General features: G+C 43.0%; 2 protein-coding genes and 1 long non-coding RNA gene across 11 annotated transcripts in view; 2 read left to right on the plus strand and 1 right to left on the minus strand.

Annotated features, from left to right (window-relative positions):
• The window catches only part of LOC147032710 (protein SEC13 homolog), a 51,388-nt gene extending 37,727 nt beyond the window's left edge, over nt 1-13,661 (plus strand). For all 6 annotated transcript variants that reach the window (XM_085870555.1, XM_085870556.1, XM_085870559.1 and 3 more), the window contains 4 exons: nt 5,551-5,672; nt 6,412-6,532; nt 6,842-6,979; nt 12,390-13,661. In XM_085870555.1, the coding sequence (XP_085726681.1) occupies nt 5,551-5,672; nt 6,412-6,532; nt 6,842-6,979; nt 12,390-12,482 (474 nt within the window). In that variant the 3' untranslated portion in view covers nt 12,483-13,661. The remainder of the gene's footprint in view (nt 1-5,550; nt 5,673-6,411; nt 6,533-6,841; nt 6,980-12,389) is intronic.
• Nucleotides 13,662-16,568: 2,907 nt separating this feature from the next.
• On the minus strand, nt 16,569-18,479 carry LOC147032711 (uncharacterized). The gene is made up of 2 exons (XR_015055305.1): nt 18,199-18,479; nt 16,569-17,484 (listed from the first exon to the last, which is right to left on the minus strand). It is a non-coding gene; the product is annotated as an uncharacterized LOC147032711 (long non-coding RNA).
• LOC147032712 (uncharacterized) overlaps nt 18,460-18,645 on the plus strand; it is a 230,003-nt gene continuing 229,817 nt past the window's right edge. For 3 of the 4 annotated variants that reach the window (XM_085870563.1, XM_085870564.1, XM_085870565.1), the window contains exon 1: nt 18,464-18,599. In XM_085870563.1, the coding sequence (XP_085726689.1) occupies nt 18,533-18,599 (67 nt within the window). In that variant the 5' untranslated portion in view covers nt 18,464-18,532. Of the gene's footprint in view, nt 18,600-18,645 lie in introns of all 4 variants that reach the window. The other variant, XR_015055298.1, reaches the window with a different exon arrangement.

An 18,645-nucleotide genomic window follows, 5' to 3' on the forward strand; every position in this document is an offset into this window, starting at 1 on the left:
TGGCCAGGGCCCAATCAGAGCGCCCGATTCGGATGAGACACCGCTTCGGGTAGTCACCCATTCCCGCACGACGGGATCTATAAAAGGACGAGTCGCGGGGTGATAGTTGTCGTTCCTGCTCACAACTCCTGTCTGCTCGTTCCTGTCGGCTCGTCCTGGGCTAGTGGTCGTCTTTCCTGCGCTGCGTTCCCATCTGCTGGTGGATTTCAGTTCCTGTCATCGTTCCTGCACAGCGCTCCTGTATGCTCATTCCTGTCTGCTCATCCTGACCTGGGATTGACAACCCACCCATTTGCCCTTCATCACCGCCTTGCCGCTGGCTCCGACCATTGCTTCGGACTCCGGCTTCTGACTCCGCCTTCATCAACACCTTGCCGCTGATTCCACCCATCCTCCATTGCTCCAGACTCCACCTTCTGACTCCGCCCAAAGTCCTTCCTTCACGCCTGTCAGGCGCGCCATTCTCTGGATCTACGTTTAGCTGCTCAAAGTGCCACGAAGCAGAAGACAACGCGCCAGCTGTCAGGGAGGTATCGCCCAGTGGAGCATCCCCCCAAAATGTATTGGTGGCATGGTCGGGCAATCCTGCAAGGTATTGCGAGACCGTTAGCCTCATCTCTCCTTTTTCTCTTCCTCTTTGTGTGTCAGTGATGGTGCTTGTCCTCGCTTATGTTAAGATTGTGCAAGAATTATATCAGGATAACTCTGCTCTGTGTCTGCTTTTGTAAGTTGCTTAATTATTGTCGCACCACACGTTTCTTCCGATCCTTGCTACAGACGCCAATAAACAACATTCACTGTGCCACATATCTTACCTCGCCTGCCTGTTAATAAATCTTTTGAAGAAATGTTCCCAGCTCTTTTTTTTGTCTTTTCTTTCATTGGTCCAGCATAGTCCGAATCCTAACCTAACTGGGATTTTATTCCCAACGATCCATTCCTTTTAGCCGGTACGTCCTCAGCAGTGTCGCTTGTTTGCATCTGATCTGGGAAAGTGATCCCTTTCGGACAAGGCGTACCGAGGTCATGTCCCCCGGTAATTAGATCACGTGATTTTTTTTTTAGGTAACCGGATAAACTAGATGGAGGACCCTAAGTCACAAGGTTGAGTTATTGGCGTTCACGGTCAGTTAGTGACCCGCCGCAATACGGAATTATCCATGTGCGATGGCCTGCAATTCCGGGGAGTCTGGTGGGATCCCGAGAGAGCTTCCCCCCCCCCCCCCGTGGTCTTCTCACCCGAACCCCAGCCCGCAACAATATATATATATATATATATATATATATATATATATATATATACATACATATATATACATATATATATATATATATACATATATATATACATATATATACATATATAATACCGGGCGTCGTGGCATGCGCCTGTAATCCGGCTACTCGGAGGCTTGGGTTGGAGGATCGCTTGAGGATGGGAGCTCTGCGCTGGGCCACGCTATGAGAGGGTGTCGGGCAGCCCAGAATCATGGCGAAACCCAATCCTTATCCCTGTGTCGTAAGAGGCGACCAGGGTTGCGTCAGGAAGGGCATTCGGCGTAAAACCTATGCCAAATCAGTATGCGGATCATAACGGATGATCCGCTGTTGCGACCCCTAACGGGAGCAACCGAAAGACGAACAACACAACATATATATATATATATATATATATATATATATATATATATATATATATATATATATATATATATATATATATATATATATATATATATATATATATATATATATATATATATATATATATATATATATATTCAAACAAACTTGTGCCTCTTTTGCAAGCAAGTGATACATGCGGACGAGAGCCGATCAAGTGTCAGGTGACGTTTCATTCGTTACCCACAAACTTCTTCAAAGCCAAGTGAACAATGGTGCGTGTGAACCTGCTTTTATCGGCCTCGTGTCAATCCTCTTCCAGTCCAACACATCCATAGTCGGAGTGGAAAAACAAACAATTATTACTTTTGTTGACATCACGCATTTGTCATTTTCATAATGCAAATGCTTCCTACACCTATCAATGAGTCAGTTCCAAACAGTTATCTTATAATTCTGGTTGTTTCCTGAATTTGTGGTTTGTGCAAGTTGTTGATTGAATGTTTAGGCTCACCCCCGCTTTAGCAGGGAAAATGGCCTTAAAATGCTTGTTGTGTTGTGGTTGATTGAATAGTTTGTTTTGGGAAATGTTAAAATGTGTTTCAGATGTTCAAGATTGTGCAATCCCCAGCCACTTCCGAAATGCTTCCAGTTTGTCGTAAATTTATTGGTAACACACTTCACCAATTAAAGTTTGACTTTAATTTGAAATTGTGTCGCGTCAGTTCTTCTTTTAATGATGTTTTGCAGCTTGTTTGTGGACATGTATTTTTAAACAGCAACAGGTTAATTCTTCAATGCCAATTTACTGCCTGGAAAGAAAGCATGAAATATCACAATTGATTTACAATTGACAAACAGTTTATTTTGATTAATTTTGCAAAGTTTAAATACTCACTCGGTCATTGACAAGTTAAGGAGAAATGTGTTTGCTTCAAAATGAAAAATAAATTGCCGTTTTTATTTTATTTTTATCATTTTTGTGAATATTTTGGCTCCACTTAAAAAAAAAAAAAATAGAAAAAAAATCCCAGTCTGCATGCATGCACGGATGCAACACGCACGCTCAGTTACGATTATCAACAAAATTGGAAGCATAATGAAGAGCTAGTCTTGCTCATAAAGGTCCATCTATCAATCAATGGTCCATGATCTTGGAAGGCACATTTGAAGCACCATCGTTTGAACCGACCTGAACCCCCTGCCCTCTTTCCCTTTGTGCGTATGTGTTGAATAGCCTTTATTTTGACACAGTAGCACTCATGATGTTCTCAAATTTTTGTCTTTCTCCATTTATCCTTCATCTGTCACTCGTGCCTTTAAAAGTCCACAGAATCAGAAAATCATGTTTGGTTTAATGAATAGACTCGGCTTCACTTAACACTTAATCATTCTTTTCTTGAATAAATATCTTGAAAGGAAGATTTTATTGTTATTTGGTGCTCTTTTATGCTCAAATTCCCCTCCCATGACGTCATCTCAACCTCTGGTTTATACATGTACGGTCTGACAGCACCTTCTACATAACGATTTTGACTCTTAATTTGGGAATTATTGATCTGAAAATATTTCGTCAAATTCACTTTGTGATGAGTCGGGAGTTGTGCTGACAATCTTTCCCTCGATTACGTCATGGCAGTTATCTGGAATTTTTAGGGGTGTAACCGACGGGTTTGCTTTAACTGTAACACCTCAAAAAATTATCGGAATCAAAAACCATGTTTACCTCTGCCACTGGAGATGAAGGAGGTTCTGTTTTCACCCCTCTGTCTGTCTGTCTTTTTTTTCACCAAGTATGTTGGTCTGTCTGTTTGTCACACAATTTTGGCCACAGTTTTCAATCAGTCGTTCTGAAATGTTTTGTGTGTAGGTGACCAGCCAGGGACAGAAATGCTTAATTGTGGTGAAGATACGAATCTGGATCTGGATCTGAGAATTTTTTTAATAAGTGATTCATCACCATTGAGAGATAGGGCTAAAAACGATATTGCATGATATCTCAAGTTGTGTAGAAATTAGGATTAAACTTGGTGGACGTTGGGTGTGTGACGACTAATTGATTCGATTTTTGCGAACATCCGAATCTGGATCCCGATCCGATAATTTTTTTAATTGATTCTTCACCATTGGGAGATGGTGCCAAAAACGATATATAGCACAATATCTCAAAAGGTTATGGATGGATTCTGCAGAAACTTTGTGGACTGGTTGGGTGTGTGGCAAGGACGAATTGATTAGATTTTGGTGAAGATCCGGATATGAATTTTTTTTTTTAAAGTCATTATTAAGAGATGGGACTAAAACTATGTATCGCATGATGTATCAAAAAGTTGTGGATGAGTTTTGACAAACTAGGTGGATGAGTTGGTTAGGTGACGAGAACAAGCCGATTCGATTTTGGTTCAGGTCTGGATTCAGATCCGACCTATCAGTGGCATACAAAATGGAAACGGTTCAACCTGGCGGAGGAATGCACTCCACCTAGTGATGTTTCATTTCGCTAAGCATCATTCAATGAGTGATTTTTTTTTTTCTTCCACTTGTTACTTACGAAATCTAAAGATTTCGTAAGTATATTGATGACTTCCGTTTCTGTTTGTTTGTTTGTTTGTTTGTTTGTTTGTAGGCACGATAACTCGAGAACGGAAGAAGCTACCAATGTCAAATTACACCACGTGATTCAGGTGGCTGATGGCTAGTGCTGATTAGATTTTGGTCGAAATTGGTCAAAGGTCAAGGTCACAGTGAGGTCAAACATCCAAAAAATAACTCGAACGAAAGAAGCTTCCAATGCCAAATTACACCACGTGATTCAGGAGGGTGGTGGCTCGTGCTGATTAGATTTTGGTCAAAATCGGTCATAGGTCAAGGTCACAGTGAGGTCAAACATCCAGAACATTCGATTTTTGATGGTTTGGTACAGAATCATCGTAGAAAGTTCTGGTTTGTGTTGCTACCTTCTCAAGAGACAGCTTTTATTAGACAAGGTCAGAGGTCAAGTTGACGATTTCGTAAGTACCAGTCTATGACTGCTTGTTTGTTTGTTTGTAGGCATGATAACTCGAGAACAGAAGAAGCTACCAATGTCAAATTACACCACGTGATTCAGGAGGGTGATGGCTCGTGCTGATTAGATTTTGGTCAAAATCGGTCAAAGGTCAAGGTCACAGTGAGGTCAAACATCCAAAACATTCGATTTTTGATGGTTTGGTACAGAATCATCGTAGAAACTTCTGGTTTGCGTCGCTACCTTCTCTAGAGACAGCTTTTATTAAACAAGGTCAGAGGTCAAGTTGACGATTTCGTAAGTACCAGTCTATGACTGCTTGTTTGTTTGTCTGTTTGTTCGTGTGCAGGATATCTCCAAAAGTTGGGGATGTATCCGGATGAAATTTTGTGGACAGGTTGTGTGTGTGACAAAGACAAACTGATAAGATTTTGGTGAAGATCTGGATCCGAATCTGACAACTAGAATATTTTAAGTAATTATTCATCAGTGAGAGAATGGGCCAAAAAATATGTAGCATGATATCACAAAAAGTTGTGGGTGGATTCGGATGAAACTTGGTGGACAGGTTGGGTGTGTGACCATGACAAATTGATTTGATTTTTGTGCAGATATGAGAATTATTTAACTTTTAAAGTGATTCTTCACCATTGAGAGATTGGGCCAAAAACGATATAATAGTGTACTGTATGACATATTTGAATAATGTATTGGGCCTGATGTGTTCTCGTGGATCAGGCATTGTGTGGCAGAGGTATGTGCTCTACTGAGTAGCCTATTTTTTTTCTGTTTCTGTCGATCTTGCTAAACATGTTATCACCAGTTGGATAATGTGTGTCCCTTAAAATTTTTGTTTATACATTTTACATTTAATATATGTTGACTTTTTTTTTTTTTTGCAAAACTGTAACCCATGTCAGATTGGCTGCAATGCTGTGAGTTGGGGACCTGCTGTGTCAATTGGCAGCCTGTTTGGCCAGAGTCCACAATACATCAAGCAATTTGTGTCTGGTGGATGTGACAACCTTGTCAAGGTCTGGAGGTGAGTTGCTATCTTTCTTTGAAATTTATTAATTGCCGGAATCCTTCGGATTTTGGCAATTATGTTGGTCGATTGTGTGTCTCATTCTGTGTGTCTGTCTGTTTGTGTGTTTGTTTACCCTGTAGCAGCCACACCGTTTCAGCGATCATGACCAAAGTGGGTACAGACGTCGGCCATGGTCCAACTCAGACACTTGTCGTTTTTGGTGAATCTCGGTCAAAGGTCAAGGTCACCGAAAAACCGAAATTCTTATTTTCGCAATAATGTCCGCTAAAATGGTCGTATCGACTTCAAACCAAATCCAAAATGTGCATCTTCCTATACTGCATCCAACCACATGTCTCATTGGGGTGTCGCACCAACACCCTTCTTAGCGGTCGGGGGTCGAATGTTGGGGGTGTCGGGTCAAAAATTTCAAATTGCAATAAAAACGCCATTTCAAGTCTGATTGACTTCCAAGTTATGATCATGACCAAACTAAGTGCTATAACTCATTAAACAGTCGCACTAGCGACTTATAAGAACCAAATTGATTTCCAGGTTTTTGTTTTTTCAGAGATCATGGAGATATGACAAAGTTATTCCGGCAATTCCTTGCTCAACGAGCAATTTCATTTTCTTGTTTATTTATGACTTATTTTCATTATTATTATTTAAAAAAAATTTATTATTCTCATCATTATTGGAGAGAAGGTTGGATTGATTTGCCTTTGTGATGGGAGTTTTATTCTCATGTTAGAGAGGAAGATGGGCAATGGAAAGAAGAAGTCAAGCTTGAAAGTCACAGTGATTGGGTCCGAGATGTGGCGTGGGCACCTTTCATTGGTCTCCCCATTTGCACTATTGCAAGTTGTTCGCAGGTACATGTGCACTCTTCAGTTGTGACGTCTCACAATCTGTTTGTCATTGAGGCATTACATCGGCCTTTGACCATCGTAACTTTTAGAGTGGGCATTGCCATCTGCCATTGTACATGTCTTTTTGGAATGTCCACAGAAGGATTTTGGAATTTTGCAAGGGCATGAACACACAAAGACCTTCTTTGTTTCAAATGGCATCTTGGGATCCTCTTGTACATGCATGTTGTATCTAGTATCTTGCATTTGCAATGCTGAAATGTGTGGCACATTTGATCTATTTAATTTTATTTTTTTTGCATTATTGACCAGGATGGGAGGGTGTTCATCTGGAGGAGTACAGGTAGCAGCTGGACACCCAAGCTGCTGCACAAGTTTAATGATGTTGTCTGGCATGTCAGCTGGTCAATAACAGGAAACATTTTGGCTGTGTCCGGTGGTGATAACAGGGTATGAAGCTCATGTTCATATGACTGTGATCAATCGCTCTGCTGTTTAACATTATTGCAAGGAAATCAGACACAGGTGGAGGCCATTTAGCCCATCATGCCTGCACCACATCACCACCGCAATAATTTATCAATACAAGATCCAAAGAAGAAAATGCAAAATTATTATATATATATATATATATTTTTTTTTTTTAAATAAAGTGCTTTTGTGTTTTTTTTTTTCCTTTTACTTTTTTCTTTTTTTGAAGTTTTTGTAAAAAAAAAAATTCCCCCCCCCCCACAGGGGAGGGGAAATGGGCTTGGTTAAAAAAACACATCAACCACACAACATCCCTTGACAAGACCCCCACCAACAGCACTCCGTATACATGCACACAATCACCCATCAACACTCAAACTACCTAAAAGTCCTGCCAACATCCCGATACCCCTCTATCTCCGTAACTTCCAGGTAACTATCCAATTCTAATTGAAACTTATCTACTGTTTCTGCTGCCATTACCTTTCCAGGGAGACCATTCCATGCATCAACTACTCTGTGAGTGAAAGATCCCTGCCTTTCTACCTACTTAACTCTCAGGCTATGGCCCCTGGTTCTATCACTGTCTACTCTGTTGAATAATTCATCTGCACTTATTTTATCGATACCATTCGTTATCTTAAACATCTCCATCATATCTCCTCGTAACCGCCTCCTTTCCAGTGTATAAAGCCCCGTCTCCTTCAGCCGCTTCTCATAGCTGAGCCTAGCTCGGCCCGGAATCGATCTCATAACCCTGCGCTGAACCCTCTCTTTGACATCTATGTCTTTCCGGAACTGTGGTGACCAGAACTGCACACAATATTGTAAATGTGGCCCTCACTGAATTCCTGTACAATGTTAACACCACCTCTTTTGATTTATAAATGATCCCCCTCCGAATACAACCTAAAACCCTCTTTGCTCTACCTATAGCTGCCTGGCACTGTGCTGCCTGCTTACCTCCCATATCTATTACCACCCCAGATCCTTCAAAATTACCCCTTGAATCCTGTAATCTCTCTTTTCATTGTTCTTCCCCAACATTTCTAGCTTCTTTGAGCTTTGACTGACATTTATATTCAGGAATCATATAAATAGTGTTACTGGTCATCCCAGTAAGTAGTTAATTTTATCAACTCCAGGTTGATGAGTATGTTTACCTCCATGAGACAGGAGGTTATGCATATTAGCTATTCATCAGAGCTTTAACTATTAGCTTTCGTCATGGTGAAGGGTTGATACTCAATGTCCTTCACACCTTGTTTCTCATTACTAACCATAACTCTTAAAATAAAAAAAAACAATTAAGCAAACTGGTGCTGGCCTTCATAGAGACGAGTATTCCATTATGGAATCAAGATTTTAGTGCTTCTTTCAGACAGCAGGTAAATGATAAACACTGGGTATTCGCCACTCTTTGGAGTGGGATGATAGTGTGCTTAAAGTGTAATTGACATGAAAAATACATTGAGGTTATCCAGTCTGCATCTATCTATAATTCCAGCTGTGTGTGTGTGTGTGTGTGTGTGTGTGTGTGTGTGTGTGTGTGTGTGTGTGTGTGTGTGTGTGTGTGTGTGTGTGTGTGTGTGTGTGTGTGTGTGTGTGTGTGTGTGTGTGTGTGTGTGTGTGTGTGTGTGTGTGTGTGTGTGACACCGCTGTTTCTCGACAACCACTGGTCCGATCTAAATGAAACTTGCCAGGTATATTGCTGGGGACGTGAGGATGTGCCTTTTCAAGGTTTGATATAAATCGGACAAGTGCTTCCCAAGTTATGGCCATTTATTTACCAACCAATGACAGGACGCGTTACTGCGTAGGTGTGGCCGATGGGGAAGAGAACTTCTGCCGCGTTCCCTATTACTGGTTACAACGTACGGGCTTCCGGAGAGTGATGACTTCGTATATTCTAATAATTTCTCGATTTCTTATGCGCATTTATCGATAAACACAATGCCCCAAGTTATGATTGTTTTCATATTAGACAGTGCATAAATTTCAGTAACATAAGAGTGAGCTGGTATGCTCTGAACCATGAAGTAAATTTTAAACGCCCGACAACTTACAATCGAAAAGAAGCAAGTAGGAGACAAAATTTAAACAACAGGTGTTTTTTTGGTACCTTTTTAGATGTTTTTTGTTGCTGTTTTGGTACTTCCCCCCCCCCCCCCCCAGAAAATGGTGTCACACTGCAGAGAAAGTAGTTAATTGTACATCTGTGTATAATTCTAACTGTGTGTGTGTGTGTGTGTGTGTGTGTGTGTGTGTGTGTGTGTGTGTGTGTGTGTGTGTGTGTGTGTGTGTGTGTGTGTGTGTGTGTGTGTGTGTGTGTGTGTCCAGTCGTTTACGAAAGCGAGGGAACGGCCTGTGTGTTTGTTTGAAAGTTTTTTTTTTTTTTGTTTTTTTTTTTTGTACGTACGTTTTTTTTTTCCCTCTTCTCTTCTCTTTGTGTTTTAACTTGCGATGACATTGCGAAAAGGCAAAACACGTTGGCGCTAATTGAATAATTGGCCATTAAAACTAAATTGCGAATAATCGTAACTGTGATATGCGAACTTCCAGGCCACGCACGTATGGGCACGCGAGAGCGAAGGAACGGCCTGTGTAGTTGTTGTTTCTGGCTAGCGGTTTGAAACTTTTTTTTTTTGCATGTTTGGCCACGCATGTACGGGCACGTACTAGTATTTTTTAATGCCAAGTATCAGAGAATTGTAGTGATTGGGAAAAAAAATAAAAATTAAATTGCCTAACTGTGGTTGAAACACATTAAAATGTGTTATGACACACACACACACACACACACACACACACACACACACACACACACACACACACACACACACACACACACACACACACACACACACACACACACACACACACACACACACACCTAAAATGCACATCCACAAAAACTGACACGTCTGTGATCACCACCCTTATGGCAGCTACTGTTTCTCTACAGTGAGTCATAAGCCTTCCATTTCCACACCAAAATGCCGGCATTGAAATAGCGGCAATGCCCACTGCCCTGCAGTTGCATGCAGTGCTGGCATTGGTTTTAGCTACCATTCACATCAAAGCAATGCCAGCAAATTGGTGGAAAAATGCCCGCATTTTTTTGGAAGCTGTTGCAATGTGAATGGGGCCTTAGTGTCGGCTAGAATCGTCGGATCCACACGAAATTATTTTGGCTGTTTTGCAAGGTTTGTTATTTTTATTTTATAAACAAACTAATTGACTGCAGACAATGTTGACACATCTATTTCGTGCCATTTAACTCGACATACTAGAGGAACAGCTTGCTGTGATTGGAATTGAAGATTCCCCCCCCCTCCCCAGCCATTAACTCACCTTCATGTTCACGCCAACACAAACTAACGAGGTGAATCTCAGTACGACTGCAGCACGTTATTTGCATTGTCATTGCCTGCTCGATCAATGACGTGACTGCAATGGCCAATGCAGTCACTTGGCACATTGTCATTGTCGATAATATGAAGGAAAAATTGGGCTGCAGTGTATGCAGTAATGTAGTACAAGCCTTTGCAGTTTGTTCTTTTCAGGAGTCATCCTTTTGGATGACAACGTGTGCGTGAAAAACTCACACTTGAACAACATTGGTTGTGGAGGGATGGCAGTCATGCACCTTACTGTGTTATTTTATTACTATTTCGTTGTACTCTTCGTTTAAAAGTTTTATTTATTTATTTCTTTATTTATTCCAAACTGAAACCTGGTTTGGTAAAGTCCACACTGAACTATGATGAGGTACAAATGAGAACTAGAATAATTGCATCATTGTTGAGCCAAATGATGCTTCACCATAACCATGTTTCCTTTCGAACGAGTTCACTCTGAAATGTATGTTAATCATGCTCTTTGGCCATCTTGATCCACGAAGAGTGACTGCTCCAGGATTGAAACTTTTTTTTTTTAATTGTTGTTGAAAGAGCAGGCAACTACACGGCACGTGTCCCACCTTCTGAGAAACTCTTCTGGCTACACAAGTAATTTATATGCTTTCTATTGCGTGGGAAATGCTAATTGTCTTGTTATTGACCAAGATTCACCGATTTCTCTGAGCACATTCAATATGGCTGTACTCTACAATAACACCATTTGCCAGAACTGTCGAATGGCATTTTGGGAGAAAGCCAGGGCGTCATCTTCGTTTTCCCTGTGTGGATGTCTATCTATTGCCATCCTCTTCATCAAAACACAATTTCTATCTCTATTGAGTCGAACGGCATGAATTTTCATTTTCTTCGCAAGTGTACAAATCTCCTTTTCTTTTTATTGTGTTTATAATATTCTCTGTTGTCGTGAGTTTGTGGAAGCTGAAGATCAATCGATGGAAAAGTAGCGTAACCTTCTCGGTCGTCTTCTTCAGGTTGTACTGGATTTATTGTTCTTCAAATTGCCTCCAACATTGCCAACCAGCGCCCGAGCTTTGGTGCAGGTATTCAGGATACTGAACATATAAATAAGACAGGAATAAGCGAATTGAAATGCTTTGATTGCTTTATGGTTATATTGTAAAGGCCAGAAGTCATCTTCAAAAAAATATATATATCTAATTGTCACGTACATTTGATTAGTCTGCGGAAGTCATCTATTCTCATTATCAAACGTCTTGAAATTGTACTACTGCTTCTATTGTTTTAATTGAACAGTTGTAAGTGTCATCGTGCATCGCTACCACGTGTAAAGTCAGGAGGTTTGGAGACTTCATTATGCTGTCCTATTCTTTTACAGGAAGTAAAAGGATATTGGGAGACAATGGACAAGTTTATGTAGTGCAGTGCGGACTGAATCTGGCATCCCAGCAGCGTTGGGCTAACTTCACCAAATGGGAATCTCGGTCCGACTCGATTAACAGGCCAACCCGATTATCAATGAGCTTCGAGGCAGGCAGAATCGTTTGTTCAGGTCATCTGTTACCTGCCCATTTAGTTAAAACTTGCTACAGGATGGACTGGTGTATATAAAAAATGTATCAAAATATATATAGTGGCTCGTAGAAATAAATAAATCTGATAAACAAAATAAATTATTGAGCATTTTGGACACATGATCACGGCTCGTGGAAGGGAACAAAATTGAAAGGGGGAACACCAACAGAATATCTGAGAGTGCAATCAAGGGGAGGGGGAGAAGGACAAATGGGGGTGAACAAGCTGAAACGCAGCAAAAGTGTATGCGATGTGAATGGGGTCCTGCTTGCGTTAGCCATGACGAAGGGTTAATGCTCAGTGTTGGCGACACCTGAGTTCTCCTCTTTGTATCCATACATTAAACATTGATATTGTATGAAGCCACATCAATGATGTCTGTAGCCAATTTGGATGGAATTGTTAACTTGCGAATGATGTGTATCCTTTTCCAGGTGACTCTGTGGAAGGAATCGGTCGACGGGCAGTGGGCCTGTGTGAGCGATGTAAACAAGGGGGACGACTCCGGCCTCCGCTCGAGTATCTAAAATTGCGTCCAATTTGTTGTTCCACTTGAGGTTGCCATCGTTTGTCAGATGAGCTGCTTCATGGTGAAACGTTTTGTGCCCTTTTCTCCAACATTTGCGTTCATTTCTGGAATTTATTTGCATTGGAACTGTCCCATACGTTTTAAATGGTGTTGTCAAAAACATTCCCCTCAAGGTTGAGGGCTGTTATCTTTTGGATAGAGGGACCAATGTGACCCTCTCTCGACATCATGAACCACGTTCTGATGGTACAAGGATCGAGGCGGTTAATGCTGTAAAGTGTGAGGCGAGTTTGAGGAATTCTGCCGCAGTAACTTGAGACCTGTACATTTTATCTCTGAGGTGCAATGATGTATTGTCCACAACTGAACACAATGCCGTGATTCAACCGGCTGAACTTTTTCCTCCAAAGGACCGTGCGCTCAATTGTTTAATTCTCCACTTGCAAAGTATGAGAATAGTTTGTCGGTCAATCCTAACCAGCTGCCAAAGCGATGTTTGGCTCGTGTTGGCATCGTGGTTGGTTAGTTAATGCACAAATTGCAAATGATGGTTCAAAATTGGCTTTTCGATGGAAAATGACAGTTGGCCTTGTGGATACTGATTGTTTGGCTACGACGGGCTAACATTCAATCGATAAAATTGACGGCCAACGGAATGACCATTGTTGGGCTTACGTGTAGTTGCACCAAATGGATGTTGCTTCAAGCAGGACAATTATTTTAGTCCCCTGCAGGCCCCCCTCACCGTTATTCTGTCATTCTCAACAGATGTTTTACGTGGTGTCTGTGGTTATGCTAATGGTTTGTTGTTTACTTTCTCGCTTGTTACGAGTTCGTTTTGGGCTCCCTTGCAATAATTGTGACGTCATTGGTCCTTGCGTGCTCGTCTGCTGCTGTGCCTGTAACAGTACGCACGAGTGCAAGTTCATTCGAATGCAATAATTAATTGCCATACATGTCCTTTGTCTCAGCCTTTTGGGTTTTGTAGAAGGGATGGCTTTTTAAATGCCCAATCCTTGCACAAAAAGACTGAGAATTAACAGGTGGCAAAAATTTATCTCTTGAAAATATCCTGCAGCCTGATGCAGTGTAAATGCTTGTTATTGTGCAATATATGAATAATAACAGCGAAATGCACAAACGGTTATTGGTGTTTACAATACATAATTTCTTTTCATCCATTTGTTCTTGTGAGTTTATTGTCCTACCCCGCCTCCAACCCTTCTGACCCCTTTAAATCTTGTACCTTCAATTGGTGCACACGAGAAGCAAAGCCCGTCAAAACGACTGAGACCAATTTGTATTTTCACACTATTTAGCCTTGAACGCAGGCTAAAACCGAAATTACGCACAAAAAACCTTCATTTATTGCACAAATGTCTCATCTCTATATTTGGGCGGTGTATAGATGATAGACTGCTGTGTTGATCGCTTTTCAAAGTTAAAATAACCCAGATTGCACACATGAAGCAAAAACATGCCCACTGCTTATGTCAGGTCAGGTCAGGTATGGGAGCATGTGCCAGAACAGCGCGTCGCGTCCACTTTCCACTGGTACTCCAGGGGCCTCCGTCTGGCCGTCCCCCAGGCAGATGCCAGGCCCATCCCCATCTCCTTGAGATGCCGGTCAACCTGCTGCAATCACGAGGCACGTGGTCGGCCCATTGGCCTCCTCCACTCACGAGACTCCCTCGCTGAGAGAATCTGCTGACCAGGATCGGCATCAGGAAAACGAGCCACATGTCCATACAGCCACAACTGACGCTCACGGACCATGCAGGGAACAGATCTCATCCGAGTCTCTCTCAGCAACCGCTCGTTGGACACAAAATCCGACCGGCGATAGCCAAGGATTCTCCGAAGAGACGTGGTACCAAAGGAATTGAGTCTCCGTCTCAGATCCTTGGTCAGAGTCCAAGTCTCGCATCCATAGAGCAAGACTGGAAGCACCAAGGACCTGAAGACTCGGACTTTCGTCCTCCCGCACAGGTACCGGCAGTGCCACACCCCATGATCCAGTGAATCCATGACTCCCCAGGCCCGACCCAGACGTCTATTGACCTCTGACTCACAGCCAGCAGAGACATGAATATCACTGCCAAGGTAAGTGAATCTCTCCATGACCTCAACATCCTCATCACAGACAGGACAGCAGCATCCAAGATGTCATTAAAGCCTGGATCTTAGTTTTGACCCAAGATCTGCTTATGTGCATATATCATATTTCGTGTTTATTACAGCTCGGATAATTCAAATTACATTGGGCAATGGGCTAACAACAGAGACCCGAGGCCTCAAGCCCGGATGCATAAAATTCCCTCATCCTTAAGGTACACTGTCATTCCTTTACGAAAGATTTTCTTGAGGGCTGTTGTGTAAACACCCCTGAGGAAATCCTCAAGTAAGGATTCCCTTCAGGTTGAGGAAATCTAGGAGCCGTTATTATGCTGGGCAACCAATGCATAGGAGGGATAGGAAGAGGTGTCCGAAGTGCGATGGTAAAGCAATCTACAAACTAGCTTCAGGAAGAGACAGAAGCACGAGTGGAGACTTTCTCAAGCACAAGAGACATTACATTGTGTCGTTGTGTGTTGTTGAATTACTTTTGTTTAATGACAACACTTTAAATATAAAGAGTATCATTGTTAAGAAGTCCTTTATCTGGGTAAGATGGGTCCACAAGGCAGATCCGGACTTCCCCGAGTCGAACGAGACCCCACACATCTCTGTGACGCAGGATTGACGAGTTGTGGACTTTGTCACACGCCGTCTTCAATCTATATATTACGTGCACAGTTGACCTCTCTTCCTGGGGTCACCGACGATGTCAGTTGAATTATTATTTTTATTTTTGCACATTGTCGGGGCACAACGCACAGCAAGAGAGGTGGGAGTTGGAAGGACAAAACGGTGGCGAACAGAGACATTGGGAGATTTGTGGAAGGGAGAGGGATGAAGCGGGGAATACAAGATGGACATTACAGGGACTTTCAGGAAGGAAAGCAGGGAATTTGAAGGAGGTGGGTTTGGAGTGGATTAACGGGGTAGAAAAGATCGAGGATTTGGATGGGGGACAACAAGAGGTGGTGGTGAACGGCTGTTTTGAAGGCTTTGAGGGAAGAATCGGATTGAAGAGAGTGAGGGAGTTTATTCCAAAGGTGGAAAAAAGAGGAATGAAAGGGTGAAGGTGAGCAGTGATTCGTGATTTTGGTAGTTTTACCAGAAAGGGGTTGTTGGTATCTGAACAACCTAAAAACGAAGTAATAAATGTCTACACCATGAAAATAGCACTACACCAGCAGCACTTCTCTCGCTGTTTGCTGACGTCAGTCACCAAGGATGTGCTACCCACCTCACAAACCAGCAATGATATTTATGAGTTTAAGTGCCGATGTGACGCTCGGTACGTGGGCCACACAACACTAAGATTGGCTGATCCGATCAAACAACACGTCCCCCTGGTAATTTGAAGAGAGATTGTGAGGGTTAGAACACAAGTATGAGCATATAGAAATATCCAGCAACCACCGACCACTGTCCCTGCTTCATCTGCCATTACACAGCACCTGGTTGCCAACCCCATCTGTGCAGACCAGTACAATGCAGATATGTTCAGGATATTGAGCCGAGATCGGAGCTCATTTCATTTGTGTATGTTGGAAGCAACCTTCATCCTTACCACCGATCCAATATTATGTCGTCAAAAGGAATTTGTACGATCTCTGTGTCTCTTTCAGCATGGAAAGGTCAAGGGAGGTACGGTAACAAATGGTGAATGGACCTTCGGGGAAACCCATCCCCCCTCTCTCCAGGATGTGGTTGCAAACGTCAATCATCGATGAACTCTGCTCCAGCCAATGGGAGCTCGAGGTGAAGATGATGAACCGACCAATGAGCGTTTGGATTAACCGTGACGTCATTATGGTTGAACCAATCAGCGTCTACCTTATTGAGACCTGCGTATAAAGCATGCGCCTTCACTTTCGTCTTCACTTGCTGCGATTTTTACCCTGAAGAGTGCAGCACGAAAAGCTTCAGTCACTATTTTGTCGTGTTTGTTTGTACCCATATTAAAGTTCTGCAGTACCAAACATGTGTTTGTTTATTTATTTGTCCACAAATACTGTACTTGCAACTTTTTCTCTGAGACTACACCTACGGTATTGATGAAACTGTACCACAACCTTCACCATTCTGTACGTACCAAAGTTTGTTCACGGCATTAAAAAAATTGGGCCCGAAGTGTGTCGATGGGGTTACCCCCAAAAATAGGTATTTGCTTTCTTCTCCAAAACGACACACACAATTTCATTGAAACTTGACCACAACCCGTGATGTACCAAAGGTTATTCACACCATAAAAAAAAACAATCGGGGTCTGAGGGGGTCTCTGGGGGGTCCACTGATTAAAATGTTGGTTGTGACGAAAGTATCCATGTACCAACCTAATGGTGACACCGGCCTGACCACCAACCCACTCTCCAAAGAAAAAGAATAAAACAAATCATCTGCTTGAAGGGTTAAAAACAAAAACCCCACGGTTTCACAATCAGTGACTCTCCCAGGTCGGAGAGAGCTGCAAAAAGTTCGTCACAGCCCCCTTGTCAGGTAACCTCTGGTTTTGCAGGAGAGCCAGCCGAGAGACATGCAAACTGGTCTTTCAACCATTGAGCCAGGGTTTCAATCTCGACCCAAGTATATAATGTCGTCCTGCCGTTTCGCAGGTAGAGCGTCAGTGGAGGCATCAATGTGTGCGTCGTTCCTCGCGTAGTCGTCAAGCTGGCTGTCCCGTCTGCTAGCATTAGGCGGATGTTAAAGATCCCTCGGTATCCTTGGTGAAGGGAAGGCGACTTCTCACCGTCACCTTGAAGTCTGAACAGGTCACAAGTTCCTGCCTCGATTGGTGGTTGCAGGTTGTCTGCTCCTCTTGGAAGATCCTGCACCCCAGGTGATGCGCACTGCTTGCTGGCTCAGAGTGTGGTTGGTTTCTTGCTTTGCAGCTGTAATGAATGAGAGAGACAGACAGAGAGAGACAGAGAGAGACAGACAGAGAGAGACAGAGACAGAGACAGAGACAGAGACAGAGACAGAGACAGACAGAGAGAGACAGAGAGAGAGACACAGAGACAGAGAGACACAGAGACACAGAGACACAGAGACAGAGAGACAGAGACAGAGACAGAGACAGAGACAGAGACAGAGACAGAGACAGAGACAGAGACAGAGACAGAGAGAGAGACAGAGAGAGACAGAGAGAGACAGAGAGAGACAGAGAGAGACAGACAGAGAGACACAGAGACAGAGAGACACAGAGACACAGAGACACAGAGACAGAGACAGAGACACAGAGACACAGAGACAGAGAGACAGAGAGACAGAGAGACAGAGAGACAGAGAGACAGAGAGACAGAGAGACAGAGAGACAGAGAGACAGAGAGACAGAGAGACAGAGAGAGAGAGAGAGAGAGAGAGAGAGAGAGAGAGAGAGAGAGAGAGAGAGAGAGAGAGAGAGAGAGAGAGAGAGAGAGAGAGAGAGAGAGAGAGAGAGAGAGAGAGGCCTTCGGTTTGAATGAGGCTTTAATTTGCTCGATTGAAGCCATCTCTTCAAACACAAACAAAAAGGTACATCAACAATCGACGACAGCGAAGTATAATAATAATAAACCAGCAAACGCACAGAGCTGGGTACTCTCTCTCTCTCTCTCAACTCTCACCGTTTAAGCCTCAGTGGACGACAACTCCAGTCAACGACAAGAACCGAGGGACCATGGCTTCAGTCAAAGCAGTTTTCCGCTCGAGCTCCACAAGCAAGTCCCACGTCACGAAGTGCGGCTTTGTCTTCTTCTTATTATCATTTAATTTTACCACAGCAGCAACAATTGATCAGCACCGTCGACACACATTTCCAGCTGTGACAAGGCTGGCCTTCCGATATCACGAGTGCGGCGTTCGGTTCTCGGACACGTGGCCCTGAGAGATCGACGAGCGATGATGGAGGCTCCCCTGACCTTGCGATGACGCTGCACATCGCCGGTCCCGCATCGTGCAATGCCGATATATTGTTCGTTCCGTATTAATGGGAAACCTCGACATTGTGTCCAGTGCGGCGTTTCAGGTATGTCCGGACATCACGGTCGGACACTTTTGATCAAACCCGCGGA

This window comes from Eptatretus burgeri, chromosome 2 (genome assembly GCF_056783735.1).
Source record: "Eptatretus burgeri isolate ZD-2024b chromosome 2, Ebu_testis_v1, whole genome shotgun sequence".
Classification (NCBI taxonomy): domain Eukaryota; kingdom Metazoa; phylum Chordata; class Myxini; order Myxiniformes; family Myxinidae; genus Eptatretus; species Eptatretus burgeri.